Raw genomic sequence first — 26499 nt, 5'->3', positions numbered from 1 at the left:
TATAATAAAAAAAAAATAAAAAAATACTCTTGATATGAGTTTACCAGTTGCATACAAGTAAATTGGGATAGTGCGTGTCGTTTCGAATAGTAACAGTGAACATTTGTAGCATTTGAACATCATGCTACATTAATTTAATATCTAATTAGAATACCGCTACAAACATTGCAAAAAATGGGCGACTACGGCTGGGCACGTCGTAAGAATGCCGCACGACGACCCAGGGAAAATGGTTCTAGAAAGCGACCCAACAGGAACAAGAAGAAGAGGCGCGCAGCGGGCAAGGTGGATCAACCAAGTAGAAGGCGACCTGCGGACCCTTCGCAGACTACGAGGCTGGCGAAGTGTGGCCATGGATCGAGTAGAGTGGAGACGATTTCTTCGGACAGCAGAGGACAACAAGGCCTTAGCCTGATTGGTAAGTCCGTTGTCCGATGCGAAAATGAGCTTCGATACGACATCGTTCTTAACTTAAATCTCATCCCATCGATCGACTCTCCACAAATCAAGCATAAAAATGCATTTAGTCCTAAGTAACATTAACAGATTCTCTCCGTCAAATTTCTCTTTGCATCCTCACGGCCATGTTAAGACATTCGCAGCTATTTTCAGCACATAGATCGATGCAAGAAGCTATTATCTAGCTTCTAATACGACAAACACGATAAGAAACGGTTCTGTACCCAAGTTATTAACGAAGGAGAAGGTTGATGAAGAGAATCGGTCAATTTTACCTAGGAACTAATGCATGGTTTAGCTTGAAACGAGAGAGCGAGATAAATATAGAAAACCGCCAGCCGGATTGGATAATATCGAGTAGGTGCGGATTAAGCTTAATGCAAAAAAGCTCGTTAAATAGGGAAGTCCTTCTACCCAACCGCTGGTTGTCAAGGTTATCCATTCATCGCACGACAGCAGAGGAAAAAATCCACCTTTTACCACTGACTTGCTCCTGGTACCACTCACCACACCGTCCGAAGCGAAAATGAGCGGAAGCACGACCAGTGATGCCACATTTTTTTGAACTTCAATCTGTATTTTCATCGAAAAAAATCTTTTCAATATGTATATGGCTGACAAAAATCTGTAAAAAATATCTGTGTATGGCTGACAAGAATCTGCAAAAAAATCTGTATAATTTATTTATTATGGTCTCAGTGTGAATTAACCTAAATCTTCATTGACTTTATTCATCGTTCAGAAGGAGTTTATTCAATGTTTAGAATGTTGAAAACTGACTAAAGTTTTCTTTTTAAAGAATTTGTCTTTTTTTTTTAAATCTAGAAATCGTAGGATCTTGATTTTTTAAAGTGATTCGTATCTTTTCTACAAGTCTGAAATTACAAAACATTAAGTTCCAGTAGTAGTGAGAGACAAATCAGCTTCCGACTGAATATTTCCTGGGTTTGTTTATTTTTTGTCAAATCGGTAAACAAGTTTAAGTTCAAGTAAAGTTTACTGATTTGTAAAAAAATATTGTTAATTAAGTATCGTACCTGTCACCATGTGACATGGTTAATTAAACAAAAAGAAAGGGAAACTAATATCCCTTGCAACGAGAAATCAGACCACAAGAATATCAGAAGTCCATTAAGGGGGGAAATACAAGTAACACGTCAAAAACTCGACGATTTTAGGAATTTTTTGTGAGCAAATAAAACAACGCAAACGTTTGGGGTTTTGCATTAAATTGCTTGAATCTTCCTCTACATTTGAGATTTTTTTCATTGGTGAAAAATACGTTTGCTCAAAAAGAAGAAACAATTATTTATCAAAAAAAAAAAAAAAAAAAAAAAAAAATGATTTTTATATTCATGTTCTTCTTACTTGAATAATCTGTATATTTAAAAAAAAAAAAATCTGTAATCTGATATCTGTATCAAAATATTGAAAAAAATCTGTATGTTTACAGATAAATCACTGGGCACGACAGCAGCGTTCTTTTATAACTTGTACGGTTCAAGCAGAATGATTTGCCACCAAGTGGTACTTGATTATGACGACTGGGTTTGGAGAAAACGTTTATTTTATGAAAACAGTGATAATTATTATCACTTTTTACTTGCACATCTGTTTTAATTGTTTAATTTTTAATTTTTTGAAAATTGTAAAAGCATTTATTTAAGCAAATTTGACGAGTTATTTCCTATCAATTGGTGTTTTTGGATTTTATTTTCTTCTATAAATAACAAAGTTCTAAGCATTCAAAACCTAGCACCTTTTCGTGACGGTTGCATAAACTATACATGCCGCGTGTCAGCACTTTAGAAATACAACCCTGTACAACAACAGTTTCATGCATCCGCTTTCAAGAGACTTGTTCGAACTTCGATCCGCTGGAGCGACAAAGGCACGTCATTGCATTTATGAGTAGATATATCTACATCTGTTTTCCTCCAGTCTGATTCTGTCCGAAAAATTCAACCATCCGACCAAGCTCCATACCTACACTCTGTTCAACGCCAGAGCAGCTGCTTCTGCCGCAACGTAATCCATATGGATCCACCATTCGTATGGCACCTTCACCGGTCGGCTGAGGCAGGACCGGAGGAAAGCCCCGGCAGAGGTCGATGTTATTTCCAATTTGGTTAGATTTGGTTGGCTGAGTTGTATCATTGTATTTCATTTATGTACATGACGAGGTGGTGGTGGTTTTCGGGTCTCTTCCGTCCTGTTCGGTGGGTTTGCATCTCTCTCGTTCTGGCATCCGTGTGGTCGGGTAGCTCGGAAAGGACCATGCAAACCGCCCCTTCGGTTTGTGCGTGTATTATTTTTTGTTGCTGCCTGTTGGGTGAGTGAGATACAACTATGATGTAGCATACAGTATCCGAGCGGGAAGATGGAAATTGTTAAAACATTTTGAATCAGTAGCATTTGATGATTTGGCCGGTTATGACGTTGAGGGGATGTGAGCATATCGGATTTTTGGCTTTCAATTCGCGAGAATACCTATTTATTTGCGTGTGGTAACCCGGACCAGGTGGTTCGAGTGGTTTCCTGGACAACGGTAGATTCCTGTGTTGAGATAATGTTTCAGTTTGTTTCAAGTGGAACCACAAGTGTGAATTGATATTTTGTTTTATGGAAAGCTGAAGTATTTCGTTGGTTGCGCGTTCGTGAATAGAAGCGTGAAAAAGGATCATTGTAGTGCAAAGATTAGGGAAACTGCTGGTTTTATCTGTTTCATTGGTGTAAACATTGTTGTTGAAGTGGTCAAAAGATTGAAGTGATTGGACGAAATTTGTCAAAGGTGCGTTTGAGTGCAGAGTAAAGTGAAGTGAAAATGAGTTTACCCAGCGGCGTTGATATGTCTAATCTGATGCAACAGCACCCGGTTCTGGGGGCGTTGCCACCAGCATTCTTCCTACGGGCGGCATCGGAACGATATCAGAGGACACCAAAATGTGCACGTTGTCGGAATCATGGCGTGGTGAGTTTGTATCAATAGTAGTGCATGAGATAAACCTTCATAGGATGATTTTTAAGTCACAGATCATTTGGGGAAATACACTTTGTTCGAAAATGAAGCTAATATAAAAATTACAAAATTGTTAAAAAAAACCTTCGGACGACCACTTTACAGAATCTGTTCATGCGATGAAGCATGACAAATTCTGCATGCTTTGTGTGCAAACCTCTAATAGAATCTTACATTTTACAGCTGGGTAACGGGTCTGTGGTATGGTCTGTTATCCATAGATGGACGTTGTTCAAAACCATTATGGACCATAATTTAAAAAAAAATACCATTAGCGAACGAAAACCCAAATAATAAAACTATTCCACAAATTGTTAGGATGATACCCCAAACACGTCGCTAAGCAAAATAATCACACAAAAACGTTGGAAAATATAAATACAAACAATTTGCTATCTTCATTCATACAGCCAAATGCTGTATTCGAGCGCTACGTGATATGAGGCCAAATTTACTGAACCTCTTTTTTTTTAAAACTCTAGCTAGCTTTGGTTTTTGGAATAATTTTTTACCCTACACTCGCCGACACTTCTATACAGCTGTTTTGCGTGTGTCTAAATGCACCTCAATTCCATGCAGCCTGTGTGGGTTTAGTGGTGGATGAAGGATATGCTTGCATTACCCGGAGTGCTCTCGTGATTTGATGGAGGCTTAGTGATCTAATAAAACTATGATCACTTATCTTATCTTACTATGAAGTAAGGTAATCTATTGTTCAAAGACGTAAATAGGAAAGACTAATGTTGTTATAAATAAACTCGTACACACTGTGAAAAGTCTCACCGCATCTTCCATTGCTCTTGAGTCATCTGGATAATGTGATAACATAAAATTGATTGATAACGCGTCATTGCTAACGTCTACAATGTTTCAGCTTCAATAACGATGCGAAAATTTCACTATTCGTGCTAATGTCGTCATCAACGAAGAAGTGACGATTGGTTCCATTTGTTTTTTTTTTTCGATGAAATGTCTAGTCTCACCGTGGAGGGAAAAATCTGCGCTGCATTACTGGAAATTAAATGGAACAGGAATTGATAGTTTTCAACACAGCTTCCGTGTATTTATCGTGGTTTTTCCTATTTCGAAATGGTTAACAAGTAAATAGTAGGTATAAATTTCCTTGTGCAATTGTGAATCTTGAAAATTTAATCGCATTATCTTTTTCTCCTTCACGAAAGAGCTACGATGTCACTGTCGCTGCTAAATATGCTGTCTCTGTTAGTAAGAAAATTAGAAGAAAACGTACCCGATCCGGTAGACGGCCACAGTGGTTTGTAGTGAAGTAAGGAGCTCGGTGGCCTAGTGGCGACCGTTTTTGCGTACTGAGTAGAAGAGTTGCAAAGTTTTGTATGGGGAAATGAGTGCGAAACGGAATGAAGCTATTCATTTGCTTGTCAAAAATATAGAAATTGTCAAAACTGGACGTGGATACACCCGAGTAGAATAAAGTATCTAACCAATAGCAAATTTTGATATTAAAAATCCTGGTTTGAGCAATATATGAGCATGAGCATGAGCATTGACGACCATACATTTCAGTAGTTGTTACTCCGTGATTGACCAGATTTAGTGAAATTTGCACAAATAACCATATGAATGGGGCTTGGGACTAGCAATCCATTATCAGTGTACAAAATCCGGAAAATCCATATTTTTTAAGTCAATAACGGCACCGGTCACGTCCTTACGGTCATCGGGGAGGGCAAGGATTGTTATTTCAACAACCGTTGCTACTGGAGACCGAGTATACCTCTGCTTCTCCACGGTTGTCACAGGAAGGATGTTTTTGTTAGTGGGAAGGGTAAATTAGATCTGGATTCACATTGGAAAGCGATGCGATCTTTTAAAACCTGTTAAGCAAATGACGCGACCCTATCAACTCAGTAACTTGGGTTTTAACCCACGATCTTCTGCTCAGTAAACAAAAACGGTCGCTCTAAGGCCACCGTTCCCCTTACATCACAACAAGCTACGACCGACGATCGTTCATTATCGGTTACAAGAAGCTATTACAATAAAATAAAACCATCCAAAGTAGTTAACAATGTCTTCCGAACCGATTCAGGCGCACATCACCTTTGTTTAAATATACTTATTACTTTTCTGAATCGTTCCTCCAATTTCTGTTGTTAACGATTTTCTACAATGGAGGCCTGGATATATGAACTTAGTAATGTAATGAATCTTGGGTTCTAACCCATGATCTTCTACTCATTAAGCAAAAACAGTTGCTCTATAGCCACCGTGCCCCTTACATTACCACAATGTACGACCGACTCAACAAAAAGTTATTCAAATGAAGCAATGCCTCTGAAAGCAGCCAACAATGTCTTCCAAACTGGATCACGCATACACCCTTTCCGAAATACATGGTTTAAACTATTGAACTTTTGGTTATTAACTGCGCTTTATGCTTTCGGAACCCAACGGTGGTGGTTTATTCTGTTGAAATATACTAACGGTACTGCCTACGGAGACTTCGACGGCGATTACGACCACGACTATGACGGCGAATACGACGACGCCTACGACGACGACAACAGCGAATTTGTAACTTACCATTTATCTAGGATATAACACATTCGCCCGGCACCTCTACGATTTTTTTTCAATATAGGCCTGGGTAGATCAACTCAGTAGTGCAACAAGGCTTGCACGGAGACGAAAAACGACCCAAAATTAAGTACTTTTCCCTCATTTGAGTAAATCGCATATAGTAGTTTCCATTTAACACTACTTTTAAGTATATTCCACCCAAAATTAAGTTTAATTCACGTAAATTTGAGAACATGCAATTTACTCAAAAGTAACTTATTGGGCTGAACTATATCGTTGGGTCGAATCTCTTGTTCCTTTTTTGACAACAATAAGTCAATATTAAGTAAAAAGAACTCAAACTTTGGGTAGTATTTTTTCTCCGTGTGGGCACGAATACACCCTTTCCGAAATTTTAAACTCAACATTCGCATCTAATCGCAACAACCGAACTCTTAAAACAAATTCTGGTTTGAGCGATATAAGAGATAAACTAACGAAAATAATATCATAAAACCTATGGGCTAGTAACTGAGTAATAGCAAAATAAGTTGTATGCATATTTCGTGAAAAGTCCCCAAGAAGGAGGATCCTACTGTATGCGACAACTGGCGAGGCATCATGTTACTGTGTATTGTTCTCAAAGTTCTGGGTAAAGTTATCCTCGGTCGGATACAGGAGAAGATCGACGCGACTCTCCGACGACAGCAGGTAAGATTCCGTGCGGGAAGATCCTGTGTGGACCATATTGTCACGCTCCGCATCATCTCCCTGTACTTGGTATTCATTGACTAGGAAAAAGCTTTCGACCGACTAAACCACGAAAACTTGTGGGGCGCTCTGAGACGCAAGGGAGTTCCTGATAAGATCGTCCACCTCATCGAAGCGCAGTGCGAGGCTTTCTCATGCAGAGTTTTGCCCAACGGAGCTTTGTCTGACCCGAGTCGGGTAATCGCGGGTGTGAGGCAAAGATGTATATTACCACCGTTACTGTTCCTCATCGTAATAGACGAGATCATGGTTGGAGCCGTTGACCGTGTACCGAACCGGGGGTTGCTGTGGCAGCCTATTACTATGGAGCATCTCAACGACTTCGATTTGGCTGATGATGTTGCGTTATTAGCACAACGGCGCTCTCACATGCAGAGTAAGCCCGACGACATTGTGGAACGCTCCTCTGAAGCAGCTCTAACCATCAAGGTCAACAAGACCAAATCGTTGGATGTCAACATGGAAAACCGTTCCAATTTCACGGTAGCTGGGCAGGCAGTGGAGTAAGTCGAAAGCTTCCAATATCTTGGCAGCCAGATAGTGTCGGACGGCGGCACCAAGAGCGACATAGGTGCACGGATTAAGAAGGCGAGGGCTTCTTTTGCCAGCGAATCAGATCAGTCGACGCACCAAAATCCAAATTTTTAACTCGAACGTGAAGTCTGTGCTGTTATACGCCAGTGAAACATGATGTGTATAAGGAACACTCAGAAGCTGCAGGTGTTTATCAACCGATGCCTGCGGTACATAATTCGTACCTGGTGGCCCCACAATTGGATCTCAAATTCCGAGCTTCATCGTTTGTGCCATCAGAAGCCGATAGAGACAGAAATTCGTGAACGGAAGTGGGTCGGAAACGAAATCTGCAAGCAAGCATTGGACTGGAATCCAGCAGGACATCGCAGCAGAGGCAGACCCAGAGGCTCGTGGCGGCGGAGCCTAAACAGTGAAATTAAGAAAGTTGACCGAAATTTGACTTGGGCACAGGTCAAGGCCAAAGCTAGTAATCTCCCAGGATGGAAATCTTTCACAAAGGCCCTTTGCACCCCTGGAGGTGCGCTCAGAAATTGATGGTAAAATAAGATATTATTTTGTTCAGGTATTGTTGTTCCCCTCTACCCGGGTAGACATAGAGAATGGTAATTGTAATTAATTTGAATCAATGTACAATTATCAATAACGCAGTAGCAACTACGAAATGTATGGTCATCTAAGCTCAAGTTCAAGTTTGTCTAAAACTATACTTTTCTTACGGTCATGATTACAGGGCTGGTAGCAATCACTGCTGTTAAAAATAGTGATTTTAGTGACCATTTTTATGAAATAAGTGACCAAATAGTGACTTATAGTTGTACAAATAGTGACTAAAAAGTGACCCAAAAGTAAATTTTAATGGAAACTCTAAGGAATTTCTGAGGAGCTTCAGAGGAAAATTTCAAGGGCATTCTGAGCATAATTTCATAAAGTTTGTGGGAGAAAACGAATCCGGAGCATAAGTCCTTGAAATTGTTTTGAAAATCCTAAAGGAGGATTACAATTAAATCTGAAAATAACTCCAGGACATCTTCAAAGGAATTCGGAAAATGAATTAAGGAGAGTTTGCCAAACAAATTATGAGAAGAAATCTAAGTAACTTGTGAGGAGAAATGCCAACGAATTCTTAGGAGACTTTCAATGTGAGTAGAATTCTAAGGGACGGAGTGAGATTGAAAATTAAATCTGAAATGAATTCAATGAATATTCGGAGAATCTTTCGAAAGGGTTTCTTATTGTGGAGAATTCCAAGGAAAACTAAAAGAAAATTGAATTCGGAGGATAGCTTCACCAAAATTTTGAGGAATGTTTCAATGGAAATCTCCGTAGAATATGGAATGGACTAATCTGATGTTTTCAGAACTACTTGAAAGTTCCCAATTTTTTACTGAAGTTAATGAAACTGCCTTGAAATTCTTTTGTAGTTTGAGAAACTAGCGTGAGACTCACAATACTTATCATCAAATTCTTAAGCTTCCCTGAACTTTTTAGGACTTCCTAAAGTTTCCTGAATTTTTCAATGATCATGGATCTCCTTTAAACATTTCTAGATAGAGCTGGAATTAGGGCGTAACAGCTTTTGTAAACAATGACTTCTTTCGATGATTTCTCGAAAGACATGACCCTCCCTGGCAAATCAACATTACCATCGAATACCGATGGATATGTTGGTTTGTGTAGGCGTGCCTTGAGTTGCTAGCAATCAACGAGAGAAGTAATTGTTTACAAAAGCTGTTACGCCCTAATTCCAGCTCTATCTAGATTTAACAATTCGCTGAAGTTCTCTAAACTTCTTTAAAATTCATGTGATTTCTCTAATGTTAACGGAACTGCTCTGAGGTTCTTTGTTCTTTTCTGAAATTCTCAAAACTTCTCTAAAGTTTTAGCAGTTCTCATGAATCTTGTTGTATTGCGCTGAATTTAATTGAACCGCCCTAAAAATGTTTAAGCTTCAGTGAGCTTCTGAACGTATGCGAAGACCTCAATTAACTTTATAACGTCTCTGAAGTTATCTGAAAATCTGGGAACTGCATTACACTTCCCACTAATTTTCTGAAACTAAAGGAACTGGCCCCCCCAATGTTCATAAAAAATACTGAAGTTCGCGGATCACTCCTTAAGGTCCATAGATTTCTATAAAGTATTCGAAATGTTTGTGAAGACCACAGTCCTTCTGTGAAGTTTTCGAAGTTTTTCTAAATTTCTGGAACTTTTATGGTACCGCAATTTTCATGGAATAAGAACGAAATAATTAATATAGTTCTATGATTTTCATTGAAGTTCTCAAGATTTTTTTTAGAAGTTCACTTCCCTTAAATTATCGACACTTATTTGAAACTTCTTCAATAGTCTAGACTTTCCTGGTGGTATTTAAACTGCCTAAACGATTATTGAATTTCTTTAAAGTTCTCTAGACTGCCCGGAATTTTCAGTATTTTTTAAGAACCCACAACTTTACTGAAATTCAATTATTTGCCTTAAAGTTTCGACAATTTCCCTTAAGTATTATAACCCCAATTTTCCCTGAACTTATCAGTGGTTACCTGAAGTTCTCTTAATTTGTTTAATAATCCGGCAATTTGTTTGATATATATTCATAATTCCCGGACGCATCTAAATTCTCTGAGATTCTCGCAACTTCTTTAAGGTTTCTACAATTTCCTTGAAATGGTTTGAACTGCCCTTTGATTCTATCTGTCTTGATGTTCTCGAAGATTCCCTAAAACTTTCAATTCTATTGAAGATCTCGGTTCTTCTGCTCGGAAATAAATGGAATTTCCGTAAAAATCTTTAAATTTCCCTGAAATTCTCTGGATTTCTGCGAAGTTTATGAAATATTTCTGAATTTTTCATAAATTCTCTAAAAGATTCTGTACTTCCCTGAAATTCTCGGAACATCTTAAGGGTTCTCGATTTTTTTTCAGCACATCATGGAACTAACCTGAATTTTTCTAAATTTACGATCATAGATATTTAAACTGCTCCAAAGTCTGGAGTAAAGCTCCGGAAACTGCTCTTAAGGTCTGAAATTCCCCAAAAAATCTCTAGATCTAGCTTTTCTGAGGTACTTAGAGCTTCTTAAAAAATGCACCATCCCCGTCATGTTTTCTATATTTCTCAAGTTCGCTTGACACCTGCAACTTCATAAAAGTTCCCGAAAATTTTCGGATGCTAAAAGAACCGCTTTGTGGTTCTTAAAGAAATAGTGACTTTAGTGACTTGGCCTTAAAAAAAGAGACTTTTTAGTGACTGGTTTGAAAAAAATTAAAAAGTGACTCGCTATCAGCCCTGTGATTATGATCCCAATTTTGGGAAGCTACTCAGAACCCGATTTGAAACCGTTTGAGCGCTATGGAGCGGAAAATTTAAATTTTGTATTAGTATAATGGTTACACTAAGAGTATAAGATATTTAGTATATCCCATATTGGTAATAAAACTTGATCATGACTCCACAAAACCTTAAGGTCTGCTAAACTTCACCCCCGTACTAAGTGTATCATGAGCAAGGATGGACATGAGACATAGACAATGCACAAGGAGCGTAGTGAGATAAATCAGTGTTTACATTTCCCGGCCATTTTTGGCTTCCCGATAAACAGGATAAAGCTATGACTCTTCCCGGGAATTTCGAAATATTTTAGTTCAGATACCAGAAAACTATTAAGTTTCTTCCATCGGAAAAAAAATCCGAGCTGCCTCGCAATTTTCTTTTGACCCAGAAGTCATTTCCAAATTCTCCTAGAAGTATTTTCCAACTTCCCCAGAAATATATCATTTCATCGGAAGCTTCGTTCAGAAGTCCTTCTGACTTCTAAAATAGCGTTTTTTTTTCCATAGTTCATTGAACAGATATACATTAGTAGGTACTATGCTTATTGTAAGACCATTGTTTCAGTTTACCTTCTTACCACTAGGGTTACCATATCAAAAACTTGAAAAGGAGGACATTTCATTTGGGGTTTGGAGACTAAGGAGTACATTTTTTTTTCTTTATTATATAGATTTTTAGCCATAGGCTAGTTCATCTCTTACTAAGGAGTACAATGATTCCTTTTCTTAACATTAAATTAGGACAATGAGCTTTTATCAAACGTTTTAAAAATATGTGCGCTATCACAAAATTCATGAATTGTAAAGCTTCAATTGAGATTGTTCATAACTTTTAGTCGTTACCAATTAAATTCATCTTCTCGTTATACTTCTGAAAAATTCATCAAACTAGCCTTCATAATTCATTTTTGATACTTGGAAATGATTTAGTCTAGCTTATTTGCATTAAAACTACAGCTTTACAGCTTTAAAACCATCCCAAATTTTATGCGTTCTTTACAAAAGCATTCCCATTATTGATATTATTCCTTACATTCGATTTGCCTCTTTAGTCTCAATATGGTAGCGGCCTAAACAAAATACCTAAAATCCCATAGAACCAGAACGTCAAAATTGAACACATGTTAGATTCAATCTGTGTGGCTGTGTTCCATTTGGTGAATTTTAACTTAAATTTTACAGATATGAAATTTTCAAATAAACCTGCTTTTGTACCACGCTTATTTCTGGCAGACCAGGAATCAATTTTGACAAAAACCTTCTTGAAAATCACACTTTCGAACATTAAAATATATTTCCGAATTGTCAAATTTTAGTAAAATAAATTATAATGTTCGAAAATCCCTCTGTTGTTGGCCGATTTTAGTGAAATTGTTTGTCAAAATTAATTCCTGGTTTGTCTGAAATAAGTCGGGTAGAATAGCAGGATTATTTGAAAATTAACCATTTGTCAAATATAAATGTAGAGGGGTTAATAGTTGAAGTATACTCGTAGTCCCACCATCGAACGGCATTTGCCAGATAAGATGAGGTTGCGACATAATTAAATAAATAAGCTCTGCAAAAAACGCTCTTTGAAAACAATGTTATGAATATGTTATTAAAGAAAATGCAAGGCCTAAAAAGGAGGACATTTTCGGACATGTCCTCCTTTAGGATACCATATGGTAACCCTACTTACCACAGACCATTTGTCGAACTGTTCTTCGTACATGGCCCATCGTCTTTTGCCCTGCTCCCACTTGTTTGGCTTACAAATCCTATTTCCGCTTGAAATCCTTCAGGTCAATTGCAGTTCCACCCTTTTTCTTCAGTATGTGCTTCACAATTGACCAGTATCCCTCAATTGGTATTAGTTCCGCAGTATTGGCCAGGTTCATCTCCTTAGGAACCACTGTGACGCCATTTTCGCTGTACCCATGTTTGGTGGAATTAGAGTAGTGGCTTGCCAAGTTCAGCCAGATTAGGCAATCCTCCTCATCCTGCTGCAGAAAAGGCAGTAGTCTCTACCGTAGCACTTATCCTGGTAAACTTTCTGGTTCATGCTCCCATAAGTAATGAAAGTTTAGCTTTTCAGCCCACAACTGCAGATTGCTTTCCAGAAAAGGAACTTTTTGGGGAATTTTGACTTCTCTTTGATTTTACATTCTTCCGGAGAACTCTCCCGGTCAACCGAGGTATACAATTGCTGCCCAGGAATTTGACCGAAAACTGCCAGGAGTGGATAGACCGGGAATTTTGTTTCGAGCGTGCAGGATCGAATCGCAATGTGCTTGCTCTTGTAAAGCCATGTTGTAAACAAACGAACTTATCCTGTCAACCAATGCCTACACTGATAATCATATCGAATGATTAAAAATTAATACTCTCTTTTTAAAAAATAATCATCGGATATTAAACCTTGAGAGGGTCTAGTGATTTCTAGCAACACTGCTAATAATGCAATCAAGATAGGCGCTGCTCGATTGGCTTTGGCTTTAACAGTTCTTTTGGCTCAAAACCAGCCAGTCCGCTCCTTTCTTATACTAGACCCTCTCTAATTAAACCCACCCAAGTAATCAACAAGCCCGCTAATTCGCCTTTTTGCAATATAAGGCTAATATGCGGCTAATATAAAGCTTAGCATGCACTAAGTTAGCCTTGCACCATCCTTATATTGCAAAAAGGCGAATAAGCAGGCTTGTTGGTTACTCGGGCAGTTTAATCATGGTTGATTAGATTGAAATTCATCTTTTTTGAATAAATTTTAATTATTTTTCATACTATTTTAATAATTATTGATGGAATTTGAATCTTTTTTAATTATGTATTAACATTAAAAAGAATAAAATTTAAAACTGGCACGATTATTTCAAATATAATCATGCATTACTACTGCCGAAGTAATCATGGCCCGGACTCAATAAGGTGAAGCGGGAAACTGCATACTTTTTAAGCTTTTTTGATTTAATTTATCTTTGAGTGTACTGTTTTGAAAAAAATTATTAAAAAATGCCTTAATGGCAGCGTTTTTAATGTTTTTCGTGTTCAACCTTTAGTCTAATTTCTTCCGAAAGTTTGTTTATACTTTCATTGGATGTTCCTATTCAATCGTTTTGAATATCTCCAAAAACAATTTTGGCATCCCGGAAGTATCGTCCGACTTCCTTGATAAGTCTTTTCGCTAGGCATGGAAATGTTTTCTGATTTCCCAGGAAGTTCATCCGACAACTCCTGGAACATTATTTTTACTATCCTTAAAAGATCATCAGATTCCTCTGTAATTTGCTTATAAATTTCTCCTAGGAAGCTTATTTTTTATTAATCCGGTAAATTTCTTGTAACTTTCACTCAAGAATACTTCTAAAAATGTTTCCCGGGAAATTGGAACAGATTCCAGGTAATCAGGAAAAGTGAATTTCGGTAAATTTCCCGGGATGTCCCGGGTAGGAAACAATAAACTACATGGTTATACCAACCGGTGGAAACTAACGATTCAAAATTGGCTCACTCCTTGACTAGCCTCTTGGTTCCAAGCAAATCGATTAACGTACCCCATTCCAGTTGGAATTCTAGCACTACACTATGCTTTTTTTTATTCGCTTTGAAAGTTTGACAGATAAAATGAGGGGTTCGTGGATTTTCCTATGTTTCCAGGGGTGCTTCGATTAGCTTGGGACCGAAGAGAGTACCAGAGCTGAGCCAAAAAGTTGAGCACGTTTCTTCGGGACCTTTTGGTCTTAGAGTTACTTCTATGGTTATACCAAGTGGAGGAAGACCTAAAAAGTGTGGGACGCTCGAGAAACTTTAGACAAACAGCCATGAACAGAGTTGGTGCAACATCGTACAGCTGGTGAAATCATCAGAGACGTTAGACTAGCAAAAGTAAGTAAGAACGACTAGAACTTGATCGATTTGGTTTTCTCTGTGTTGGTCAGATGATCTGCAAGTGGCTGTGGGGCTGTGAGGGGGAAGAAAGTACTGCCGACTACCATTCCATGAAAGGCTACAAATTCCACACATTGTTGCCTGATGTCGGTCGACATGACATGCAGGCTGTTCGTCCCGATTACCGGTCTGTATATCGCCTCCCGAGCGTTCATGTTGCCGATGACGATTTTCACGTCCTGTTGAGGGCAGCCGTCTTACACTTGCTTCAGCTGCGCGTATAACGCTCCCTTCTCGTCATCAGCTCTTCCTTCTTGCGGGCAGTGCACGTTAATGATGTTGAACTTGAAGAAACGGCGATCATTGGCTTGTTGGTCCCGCTGGAGGACCATCATGTACAGCTCTGTTTAGAGTCCCACACTGGCACGAGGACGATGATCAGCCGCTCCTATCATGGATAGCAGGCGCTTGGACAGGCAGCGCCCTCTGAAGAAAGGAGTCCCCCTCGATCTTTCTTATGGTTACTCGTACCACAGCCGGCACCGCGAGGAGGTAGGAGTTACTAGACAAGAGGCTAAGAACCAAAATGGCGTATATTTTATACCTGCAGGTACGTGAAGGACGTTTCGCCGAAGGATGTTTCGCCGAAGGATGTTTCGCCGAAGGATGTTTCGCCGAAGGATGTTTCGCCGAAGGACGTTTCGTCGAAGGACGTTTCGCCGAAGGATGTTTCGCCGATGGGCGTTTCGCCGAAGGATGTTTCGCCGATGGGCATTTCGCCGAAGGACGAGATTGATGTCTGGAACACACTTGCAAAACGTGAAGCAAACAGTTCGCATTTGGTTTCTACAGAGGAAGCAGATTGATCATCCAAGCGCATGGTAGATGCAAGGCCGCTTTCGTTTCGTTTAGAATTTACAAAATTCCAGAACTGCTTCGGATGTCTGCGTAAAATGTTCTGAACACGTCTTACATACCGGCCGTACAAGTAACGGATATAGCTACGATAGCTGCGACTAACTTGGTTGAATGCAAGCTTTGTGATCTCTGCCAGCGCTTCAGCATCTTGGATCGAATAGTTCAGGTACAGTAAACGTGAGTTCGACCAAGCAGGCTTCTTGCGAGGTCTTGACAACGAAAGACAGTGTGTGAAACAATCGCGTAGTATGCCAATGATGTTGCTAATAGCATCATCTACGTTGCTACATTGGCAAACAGTGGATCAATCAACTTGCGAAAGCATAGAGTTGAGCGCGTTAGTAAAGTCACGATCATGTTTGTCAATGTCTTCAACGACTGGAGTTATCGTCGAAGAATACACCGTGAAAACGAGTGCTGGATGTTGAGGGTCAGTATCGACAACTGAATCTGGTGCCTCGTCAACTGTGTTGCATTCTGTGGTGAAATCATTCGAGAATATTAAATCAAGCGTTCTGTCCAAGTGATTGCGAATCACATTCCGCTGTCTCAACTATGTCCAGACTATTTGGATGCCTGCCGGTAATCAGCCCGTTTACTTTTTTTTCCTTGATTTGTTTTCCGTCGATCTTGTTTTCCGTGCTGAGCACCAATGCTACCGACGCAAGGGAGGCAGCTCCCACGCCTGGACCCTACCTATCGACCCATCAACTCATGAACCGGGGACCAACGGCTTTACTTCTAGTTACTATAACGTTTACTGTAGTTACTATAACAAAAACAAAATGTAGATACATCTATAAGAACCTACATAAAAAAAAACTTCAAATTGACGTTCTAATATAACGAATAGCTTATTTGGTTACGGAGTAATCTCTACTGAAACATATTTTTTGACGTACACCTAAAATTGCGACCGCCACAAAAAGGTGTAAGATTTTGAACGCTTATAACTCTGTCATTTATAGATGAAATTAAAATCCAAATACACCAATCGATTGGAAATACCTTTCATAAGCTGTTGCAATAAACGCTTTTTACGATTTTTTTTTATAAAAACTGTTTTAAAAATGGACAAATAAAAAGTGATAATTTTATCACTGTTTTCATGAAATAAACGTTCTCCCCAAACCCAGTCCTCATAATCAAGTACAATTTGGTTGCACATCGTGCTGCTTGAATCTGAAAAGCTATAAAACAGCAGTAGGAAGGCGGTTCCTGTCAAGCGCGCAGCGTTCGAGTTTTGCATCTCGAACTTTGCGCGTCGTTCCCTTCAAGATCACTGGCTGCTGGTAGCAGCATCGCCTCGATGGCGCAAGCTTCTTGGCTATAACTACAAATCTCGATTACTTTTCGAAATGACATATCAGCTTTTGTAAACAACGCATTTTATCGTCGGTTTGGCATAACTAATAGCTCGCCCCACATACTAACACCACTATAACAGGTAGGGGAAAATTTCATCTATCTCATGGTAGTGTTAGCATGCGTGGATGAGCTACCAGTTACGCCAAATCGACGATCAAATGCGTTGTTTACAAAAGCTGATACGTTCCTTCGAAAAAGTAATCGAGAAATACTTCTTGGGCTGTGTACCAATTGCCGAGTTTTTTATCGTGACATTTCGAAAGGTATTTTCAATGTTCGAAAATGCCGGAAATTGATCAGTTTTCAAACAGAGCTCAGCCACGGCTACCAAAATTGAACTTCTAGTCGGTCCGAAATAACCACGCTCATAAGCAGAGTTATTCGATAACTCATCTGTCACTTTTAACCACGAGATAAATTTAACTCGCCCATTGTGACACAGCCTTGGAAGTAAAATTTGGGCCATTCATAAATTACGTATACTGTTTTTTGACAAATTAACCCCCTTACCCCTCGGAGCGTGTTTTGCAATATACCTAATACATGGCCGATCCCAACTTATGAAACCCCTCTCCTCCCTCAACTACAGGGTGCGTGACGAATTTTTGCAGTAAATGGCATTTTTGAGAAAAAATACACCAGTTAGGGTAAATGTCGGCTTCGGCACCCATTGACTGTTTTCGTCAATCAAAATTTAAACGTTAATTTCACTATGTTTTACCATCAACACACTTCCCTGAATGTATCCAAATGATTCTTCAGTCTTTCAGCTTCAATCTGATTATATTTGTAGGACCGAGCAATCCTTTTATGCCAGATTTTTCTTCAAATGAAGCATACGTAATACAAAATGGGGCTGATTTCGAGTTGCCGATAATAGAACAGCTGGTTAACACGCAGTTCTAATGGGAAGGTTGCCGAAGAAAACGAGGCTGCCGACAATAGTCACACTCACCTGAGAAGTTTAGAGCGTTGTAAAAACGCTTTCAAACAGTTTTGAAGAATTCTGTCGATTGGAATGGATAGAGAAGCAAGCAGCAGATGAATGTTAACAAACAGACACGTCATATATGTGCGTGACGCTGTGAAAATGTCAATAGAAGTGCGGACGCTGCTTAGATTGACGAGAATACGTAAATTCCCCTAGTTATTCTAGCAATGAATTTTGTGCGATTTATTTTCTTTCGCAACATATGGAAGTTGTAAGTAAATTTATTCAAAAAAATTGCCTTCCCTTTCGACGACTGTTGTTAGACGCTTCCGGAAACTGCAGTATGCACGTTTTAAAATGTTTCGATCCATAGATGTCATCAATGCCTTGATTTTAGCTTTTAGCGACTTAAGTGTGGTGTGAGGGGTTCTATTGGTATTCCGTTGGACTATGTTTTATATATACAATAGGGCATTAATAATCCAACGGATTGATATCGGGACTGCTTGGGGGCCAAATTTCTTCCTCCCAAATTTACGAAATATTTTCCGTAAGCCATTTCTGTGCTTTATTAGCAGTATGAGCAGGTGCTCCGTCTTATAACTTTCCCAAGCCTTTTTTGATATTATACACTGTTCTTTCAGACACATTTACCGACCGAATTATTTCTTTCATGCATACTCCGGCGCGCAACAAAGCGACAACGGCTGACAGATTGCTCTCTTGTTTCGACATATTTACGTTTACTCAACATTGTTTGTTTAAATCTTACACCTAACAGTATAAGCTATCCAGTGCTGCCAAATATATCTAAATCATGACGCACAAGCATGAGAAATTACTAATTGAAATTTACTGCAAAAATTCGTCACGCACCCTGTACTACGTTATTTTTGAAAGTTCCCACTTAGCAACACTGAAAATCAGCAGCACACCACACAAAACGGGTTGGACAATTTCGGTATTGATCATCAATATTTCGTAGTCGGCGCCGGTGGTGTAGTGGTAAGCGTGATTACCTTTCACCCCAGCAGGCCTGGGTTCAATCCTAGTCGGCGCCACAGGGATGTTCTGATAACATCTCTGATCACGCCTTCCTTCGGAAGGGAAGTAAAGCCGTTGGTCCCCGGTTCATGAGTTGATGGGTCGATAGGTAGGGTCCAGGTGTGGGAGCTGCCTTCCCATTGGTGCTCAGCACGGAAAACAAGATCGACGGAAAACAAATCAAGGAAAAAAAATCAATATTTCGCGATCAGAAAATTTTAGCTTGAAATCCCTCCATTTAATTATCGGTAAATCTTTAATCTATTGATTGAATTAAAAAAAATCTTAATATGGTTTTTAAGATTTCGGGCGTTTTGTGAACGCACATTCATTATTTTGCATAAGAAAACAGGAACGGGGTGTTTTGTGGTGATGAGAAGGATTTTCCTACACAGATTGCAGTTTTCTGTTCCAAGCACTGAAATTATCAGACGGTACCTCTATTTATGCTTTTAGATTAGCTGTTTTTTTACTGATGGAGGCGAGGCATAGCCAGCCGTTCGATTGCATAATTCTTCAAGTAGGAGGGACTTGCAATGCTTATCTCTTAGCATAAATAGAGGTACCGTCGAGTTTTTTTCAGTGCACATCATTAGCTGCTTGAACGTCAAGCAGTACAGTTCGGTCTTTGCTCGCTCTGTCGAGTTGTTCGATTAACCTATAGTTTGTTACAAACGTTCGCAGATATACTGCACGTCGCGTCGTCAGTAGTGTCGGTCGCATAGCGTGATGGGAAGACAGCGCTCTCGGAGCAGACTTCGTGACCAAGCGGAGAAGAAGAACAGTGGTGAGGGTAGCTCGGTACCTACCTCAAATAGGTACGCTACTCTGCCCACCGATGTTGGAAATACCAACTCAGTCACGGTGAGGCGGACGAAAAAGAGGAAGAAGAATCAAGGACAGTCCGATGGTACGAGCGGACGCGACGATGTTACCGCGACGAACGCCAGCGACATCGGTGATTTCGGCGACGCCGTCGAAACCGAGAATTCTGCCGGCCCGAGTGCGGTGAAAATCAAGCTTCCTCCACTGGTGGTGAAGCAAGTACCACTCAACACGCTGATTGGCGATCTCTCATCGCTGGGCGTTGCCGCTGAGTTTAAGCTCGGCAGGATCGGCACCAAGGTGATGCTGCGAACAAAAGCGGAGTACGAAGTGGCCGTAAAATATCTGAAGGATTCCAAGGCGGAATTCTTCACGCACGACATCCCCGGTGAGAAGCCCTTCAAGGTAGTCATCAGGGGTCTACCAAATTTCGACCCCAAGATGGTCGAAGATGAAATCAACCGGTACAAGCTAGCCCCAATCGCTGTATTCCGAATGACAAGGAGAGACGAAAACGTGAAGACGTACCCGGATTGCCTCTTCCTGGTGCACTTCCAGAAAGGGACGGTGACTCTCAATGCGCTGCAAGCCATCCGATCGATCTACTCCATCATCGTACGATGGGAGCCATACCGTGGCGGCCATCGTGACGTAACGCAGTGCCAGCGGTGCCTCAATTTTGGTCACGGTACCCGCAACTGCAACATCAAGCCACGTTGCAGCAACTGCGCGCAAGAACACGCCACTTCCAACTGCCCTGCGGATGGAGCCGTGGCGTTAAAGTGCGCCAACTGTGGTGGTGCACATCAAGGTTCCGACAGACAGTGCTCCAAACGCGAGGACTTCAAACGCATCCGAAAACAGGTGGCAACTAACAACCAACCAGGAGGCAAGAAGGACAAAGTCCCGGCATTTCGGACGGAGGATTTCCCGCCTCTTCGTGCTCCTCAGCAAAGACAAGCGAATTCGCGGGTGCATCCCGCTCAAGCAACTTCCGGTGATTCTGCTGGCCAAAGCTCTCCATCCCCCCCTGGATTCTGGAGACAACCAACAGCGCAAAACAACAACCCCGATCTGTTCTCAGCGGATGAACTGATGGAAATTTTCGTCAACATGTCCGGTGCTCTTCGTAAGTGCCGCAATAAGCCCGAACAGATCCAAGTGCTCGGTAAGTTCATCATCCAGTATGGCGTCTAAACCGCTAACTATCGTCACCTGGAATGCTTGCTCCGTAAGAGCAAAAAAGATTGAGCTTGCCGACTTCCTCCGCAAGCACAGCATCGACGTGGGCCTTCTAACCGAGACCCATCTAAAGTCCGGCGACAGCTTCTGGTTGCCTGACCACAACATTATCCGGCTTGATCGCACCAGCTCCAGGGGGGGTGGTGTTGCGGTCGTCGTCAAGAAAGGAATAAAATACCACACTCTGTCCCATATCCGCACCTCTATCATCGAGGCTCTTGGTGTGGAGGTGGAGTCGTCGACTGGATACGTCCAGTTCATCGCCGTCTACTGCCCTCGACAGTGTGCCGCCAGCAGTGGACTAGCGGCTAAATTTAAGAAGGACCTGTCCACCATCACCCGTACCGGTTCCCGCTTCGTAGTTGGAGGAGATCTGAATGCTCGCCATGAGGCCTGGCGGAACTACCAGCAGAACCAGAACGGTCGTCTGCTGTTCGACCATTCACAGCATGGGCTGTACTCCATTTGGTTCTCGGACGAGCCAACATTCATCTCACCGGCAGGCAACCCATCGACGCTAGACCTGTTTCTTTCAAATACCGGCTTGTCCAAGCCGGTAGCCTTAAACGAACTCAGCTCCGACCACCAACCGGTGGTGGCTGAACTGGGCTGCAACGTGGCTCCTGCTTCAAGCCTGCGCAAGGACTACCATAGCGTAAACTGGGCCCAGTTTGGACGCGTGGTAGACAGGTACATCATCGACAACCCGCCGCTTGACACCGTGGAGGACATCGACCGAGCGTTGGAGGGACTCCACCAAGCCATAACCGTGGCTGACGAGGTGTGCGTCCGACGAGTTCCTGTGAGGGGTAAGTTTATTGCCATTGATTCCCACACCCAACTTTTGATTCGCCTGTCAAATGTTCGTAGACGCCAGTTTCAGAGGACTGGAGATCTGGGCAAAAAACGTGAAATGGCTGATCTGAACAGACATATTGCTTCCAGAATGGACTCACTCCGAAATGAAAGTTTCGGGCGTGTTGTCCAGAATCTGGACGACCGCTCCAGACCATTCTGGAAGGTAGCCAAGGTCCTGAAAACTCATCCCAAACCCATTCCACCTCTCAAAGTCGAAAATGATGACGATCGGCTTCTAATCACCCCACAGGAGAAAGCAAATGCGATTGGCGAGCATGTCGCTTCATCGCATTTGCTTGGCTCGAATATCCAAAGTCCGCTCGAAGATCAGGTTGCGCAATGCGTTCAAAACCTAGATGCCTCCCCTTGTGTCGTGCCTCCGGCGGATATGATTACAGTACAACAGATTTGCTCAGCGCTGAAATGCACCAAGAACATGAAGGCTCCCGGGTTTGACGGTATATTCAACTTGATCTTGAAGAGACTCAGCATGAAAGTGCAGTCTCTTCTAACCGCTATCTTCAACAGATGTTTGGAACTGCACTACTTTCCAAGCATCTGGAAAATAGCAAAAATCATACCAATCCGCAAACCCGGTAAGGATCCAACATTGTCTTCAAGCTACAGACCAATCAGCCTCCTTTCAGCGCTGAGCAAATTGTTCGAGAAACTCATTCTCAATCGTTTGCTCAAGTTTGTCGAGGAAAATAACATTCTCCTTCCGGAACAGTTTGGGTTCAGAAAGGGGCACTCCACCAATCACCAGCTAGTGCGGGTGATGAATAACATCCGAAGTAACAAAGCTGTATCCAAGTCCACAGCCATGGCATTGTTAGACGTTGAGAAAGCGTTTGATAATGTCTGGCACAATGGGCTTGTATACAAGCTTTGTAACTTCAACTTTCCATTACATCTGGTTAAAATCACCCGTAACTACCTCCAGCAAAGGTCGTTTAAGGTATCGTTGAATGGTTGTCTTTCCGACACGTTTTCCATCCCAGCAGGAGTCCCGCAAGGCAGTCTGCTGGGCCCCTTGCTTTACAGCATTTACACTTCCGACATTCCTCTCCTTGGAGACGGTTGCGTGTTTTTCCTGTTCGCAGATGATACCGCAATAGCCGTCAAAGGAAGGATGCCTCGCGAAATAACGAACAAACTTCAACGATGCCTTAACGCCTTTGCTGATTATGCCACCACGTGGAAAATCAAAATCAATGCCTCCAAAACACAAGCGATTATGTTCCTCCATCGGCAATCGCCCAAACTGAAACCGGCTCCATCTTGTACTGTAATCATGAATGGCACAAGGGTTGAGTGGTCTGCCGAAGTTACCTATCTCGGGATGTTGTTTGATGAAAAGCTCCTCTTCCGTGCGCATGTAGAGAAAACTGTAGTTAAGTGTTCTGCCTTGGTTAGGTGTCTGTATCCGCTGATTTGCCGCAGATCCCGCCTCTCAAGGGTGAACAAACTGGCCGTCTACAAACAAATCATAGCACCTGCGATCCTTTACGCAGCTCCGGTGTGGGAATCATGTGCACAGACTCACAGGAACAAAATCCAGGTCGCTCAGAATAGAGTGCTGAGGATGGTACTTGATCGTCCTTTTGACACTAGAATAACAAATTTACACGAAGAGGCAGGCATTGCCAAAATAGATTCCAGAATTAATGAAATTAAGACTAAATTTGCACAAAAATGTAATTTATCAGAACATGCTTTGATAAGCAATTTGTATATAGTAGATTAGGTGTATATAGTAGTTGTAGGTTAGTTGTAGTTGTAAATAGTATTTATAAGTAGTCTCCTTTTTCAAATTTTAAAACAAACCAATCCCACCAAGGTGGTCATTCTCTAAAACAGGCCCGATAGGACTAGGAACTGTAATTAATAATAATTGAAATTTCACAGGAACTAAAGTTGAAAAGACGCATCTGTGTCACTTGATAAGTTATACATGTAAACCACACAAATTCAAGAAATATAGATCATTTAAAGTCAAAGTCAAGTTTTTTCAGTGCTAGGTTCTGAAATTCGAAAGTGAGCGTTCAAAAGGGGCTACTTGTAATGTTCGATTCTCTTCATCGATTTTCTGTTTACATTGCTACAGCTAAGCGAAACAATTCAAGCTGAACATTGCATTAGGTCCTAAGTAACACTGACAAGATTCTCTTCATCGACTTTTTCCTTGAATCCACTCGGCCCAGGTATTTTCAGCACACATATCGATAAAAGAAGTTTTTATCTAGCATCTAATACGACAAACACAACAAGAAACGATCCTGTGCTCAAGTTATTAAGGCTGTGTTCCATTTGGTGAATGTTTACTTATATTTGACAGATGGAAAATTTTCAAATAAACCTGCCTATCCAGCAGACTTATTTCTGACAGACAAGGAATCAATTTTGACAGACGCTTTCTCGCAAATCGGCCGATGTACAACAGAGGGATTTTCGAACATCTTAATTTATTTTCGAAGTGTCAAATCTAAGTGAAAATTTTCCAAATGGAACACAGCCTTAGTATATTTTTTTTATTTGTTCAATCGGTAGATAAAAGATGTACCGAGAACTTTTTGGAGGGATTCATGGCTTATTGATATCCCGATCAACTATGAAATGTTGCATAACATTGTTGCGAAATTGTGCACTCCGTTTAGCGTTTTGAAGTTGAATTGCTGAGGAAACCTTATTTCTTATCAATCTCATTACCATATAAAAGTTTCAAGAGTACAGATATCAGCCCTCACAAAATTTATTACATAGAAACTGGAACTTTACGTTTGTTGCAGTTCAGTACACAAGAAGTTTCAATTTCATGAGTGATGTCACCGTCCAAGATTTGTGCCCTAGAAATCTTGAAGTGATAGGGAATATCAGCCATCATGACGGTCATTGTTGAACGCTTCAATGCATCACCTGAAGAAAGCCTTACTCATATCTGATTGTTATTTAGGAACCAAATTTAATAGAATATGTATTAGCATTTTTATGAGGTCCTGAATTTAACCAAGTTTTACTGAGTAGGAAATCCAAAATATGTACATAGGACCGAAATCATAGGTTACTTCTACTGTATTTTAAATCAATATCTATAAAAACGCACGAGAATTTCACTACACAGCTTAACGTAGTCTAAGTCAACCATGCGGTCGTGTCTTGTACACAACCCCACCATTTTTTTTTTTAAATCTCGAAAATCCAGGGTTGTAGCCCAGAAGGATCTAGGCCCTTTAGAGCAAGATCAAAAAAGCCGTTTGTTCAAAATGCCAAAATAAGCGTTTTGTCCAAGTTTGGCTCAAATCGGTGACATCGACTACAACTTTTAAAAATTCTGTACCCACTTCAGCTGCAATGATCCATATGGTAACTGTTATACTTACCCGTTTCTATTTAGATGCAGCGGAAGCAGGGCTGGTAACAGGTCACTTTTTAGTGACTTGGTCACTTTTTTCAAGTCAGTCACTAAAAAGTCACTTTTTTCATCAAAAAGTCGTTTTTTTAATATTAATTTACTAAGTTTTTTTTTATTTAAGTTTTTTTTCCTTAAAGTCAATTTAACTACCTACGACTTATTTTCGGATGTCATCCTGTGATCTGAGTGCTTTCGTGTTATGATATTTTGAAAAAACATAATCAATTTTTTTAATACGCCTTTTTCAAAAGTTACTGTAAAGAAAAAAAATCATATTTAAATGAAAAATGCAATCATTGGTAGCAGGAAACATATGAGTAATGTTTCATTCAAATCGGAAACACTGATGTCCAGTATTAGTATTAGTATCAGTTCCTGGAGGGCCAGATGTAGCAAAACAACGCGAAGGGGTATTGTCTATGAATGCGATGACGAGTGGAGGATATAAAACACAAATCTCACGGAATGACAATAATTTTAACACATCGGCTCAGAAAACAATCAACACAATACGAAAAATAGGCACTTCTCAATAGATGTCAAAAATTACACTGGGCAGCAAAAAAGATGGGTCGAAGCGAATCAGTATTGATGCAATCATAAGATGTTTTGCGTGCAGTGTATGCAACCTTGTCGTTGTGTCGGTGTGATTTTTATTGTTTGATAGAGTGAATTACGCCTTCATCAGTAGGAAAACTCTATTTCAAGCTTCGGTAAACCAAAATATTGCCGCAGGCTGTGAACCAATTGAACAGCCAACGAACGTTTCCTACAACTCTTTACCCATCAACATTCACTTCGCATTACGACTGTGAAATGGAAATTTCTTCAAAGTAGAATTTGAATCTTTTGAAACCTTTCCTGCCTCTATTGTTTCCCAGCTTTTCAAAGAATAAACTGCAAGAATTTCCTCACATTGTGCCGGCGTTTAATATGCAGTTAGGCAAAAAGAAAAGCCACGACAACGACGAAGCGACTCAGTGCCCCGTAAATTTGCCTCCCCTCAAATGCCATATAATGATTTAATTAAAATTAAAACAATTGAACCCATTGCGCCCTCTCTCGGTGGAGAGGTGAAGCGTGGCACTCTCGAGTGTGTGACCGTTGCCGTGGCCTCAACAAGGGCTAGGTGTTTTATTAAAACAGTTTTTCACTCTGTAGATTTCCACTTTTATGAAACAAGGATTCAAATTTCTTCTTTTTCTTGTTTTCGTCCTTCTACGACGCATTCTTTAGGTAAGCGCCCTCAAGGGTCACAAACGGTACTGCCGCTGGCGGGATTGCGTCTGTGCGAAATGTACTCTTATCGCCGAGAGGCAACGGGTCATGGCGGCTCAGGTAAGAATAAATGTGCGATTTCTGCTGATTTTAAAGTCGGTTC

At 40.7% G+C, this 26499-nt stretch overlaps 1 protein-coding gene across 2 annotated transcripts in view; it reads left to right on the top strand.

Annotated features, from left to right (window-relative positions):
• The first annotated feature begins 3272 nt into the window (after positions 1-3272).
• dmrt99B (doublesex-Mab related 99B) overlaps positions 3273-26499 on the top strand; it is a 98797-nt gene continuing 75570 nt past the window's right edge. The window contains exons 1-2 of one of the 2 annotated variants that reach the window (XM_065233046.1): positions 3273-3430; positions 26355-26456. In XM_065233046.1, coding sequence (XP_065089118.1) covers positions 3284-3430; positions 26355-26456 — 249 coding nt within the window. In that variant the 5' untranslated portion in view covers positions 3273-3283. Of the gene's footprint in view, positions 3431-26354; positions 26469-26499 lie in introns of both variants that reach the window. The other variant, XM_065233045.1, reaches the window with a different exon arrangement.

The sequence above is a fragment of the Ochlerotatus camptorhynchus genome, unplaced genomic scaffold, assembly GCF_037179485.1.
Source record: "Ochlerotatus camptorhynchus isolate MF236.1 unplaced genomic scaffold, CSIRO-AGI_Acam_v1.1 ptg000383l, whole genome shotgun sequence".
Lineage (NCBI taxonomy): Eukaryota > Metazoa > Arthropoda > Insecta > Diptera > Culicidae > Ochlerotatus > Ochlerotatus camptorhynchus.
The sequence above is the reverse complement of the archived record's forward strand: the minus strand, read 5'-3'. Positions and strand labels throughout refer to the sequence as shown.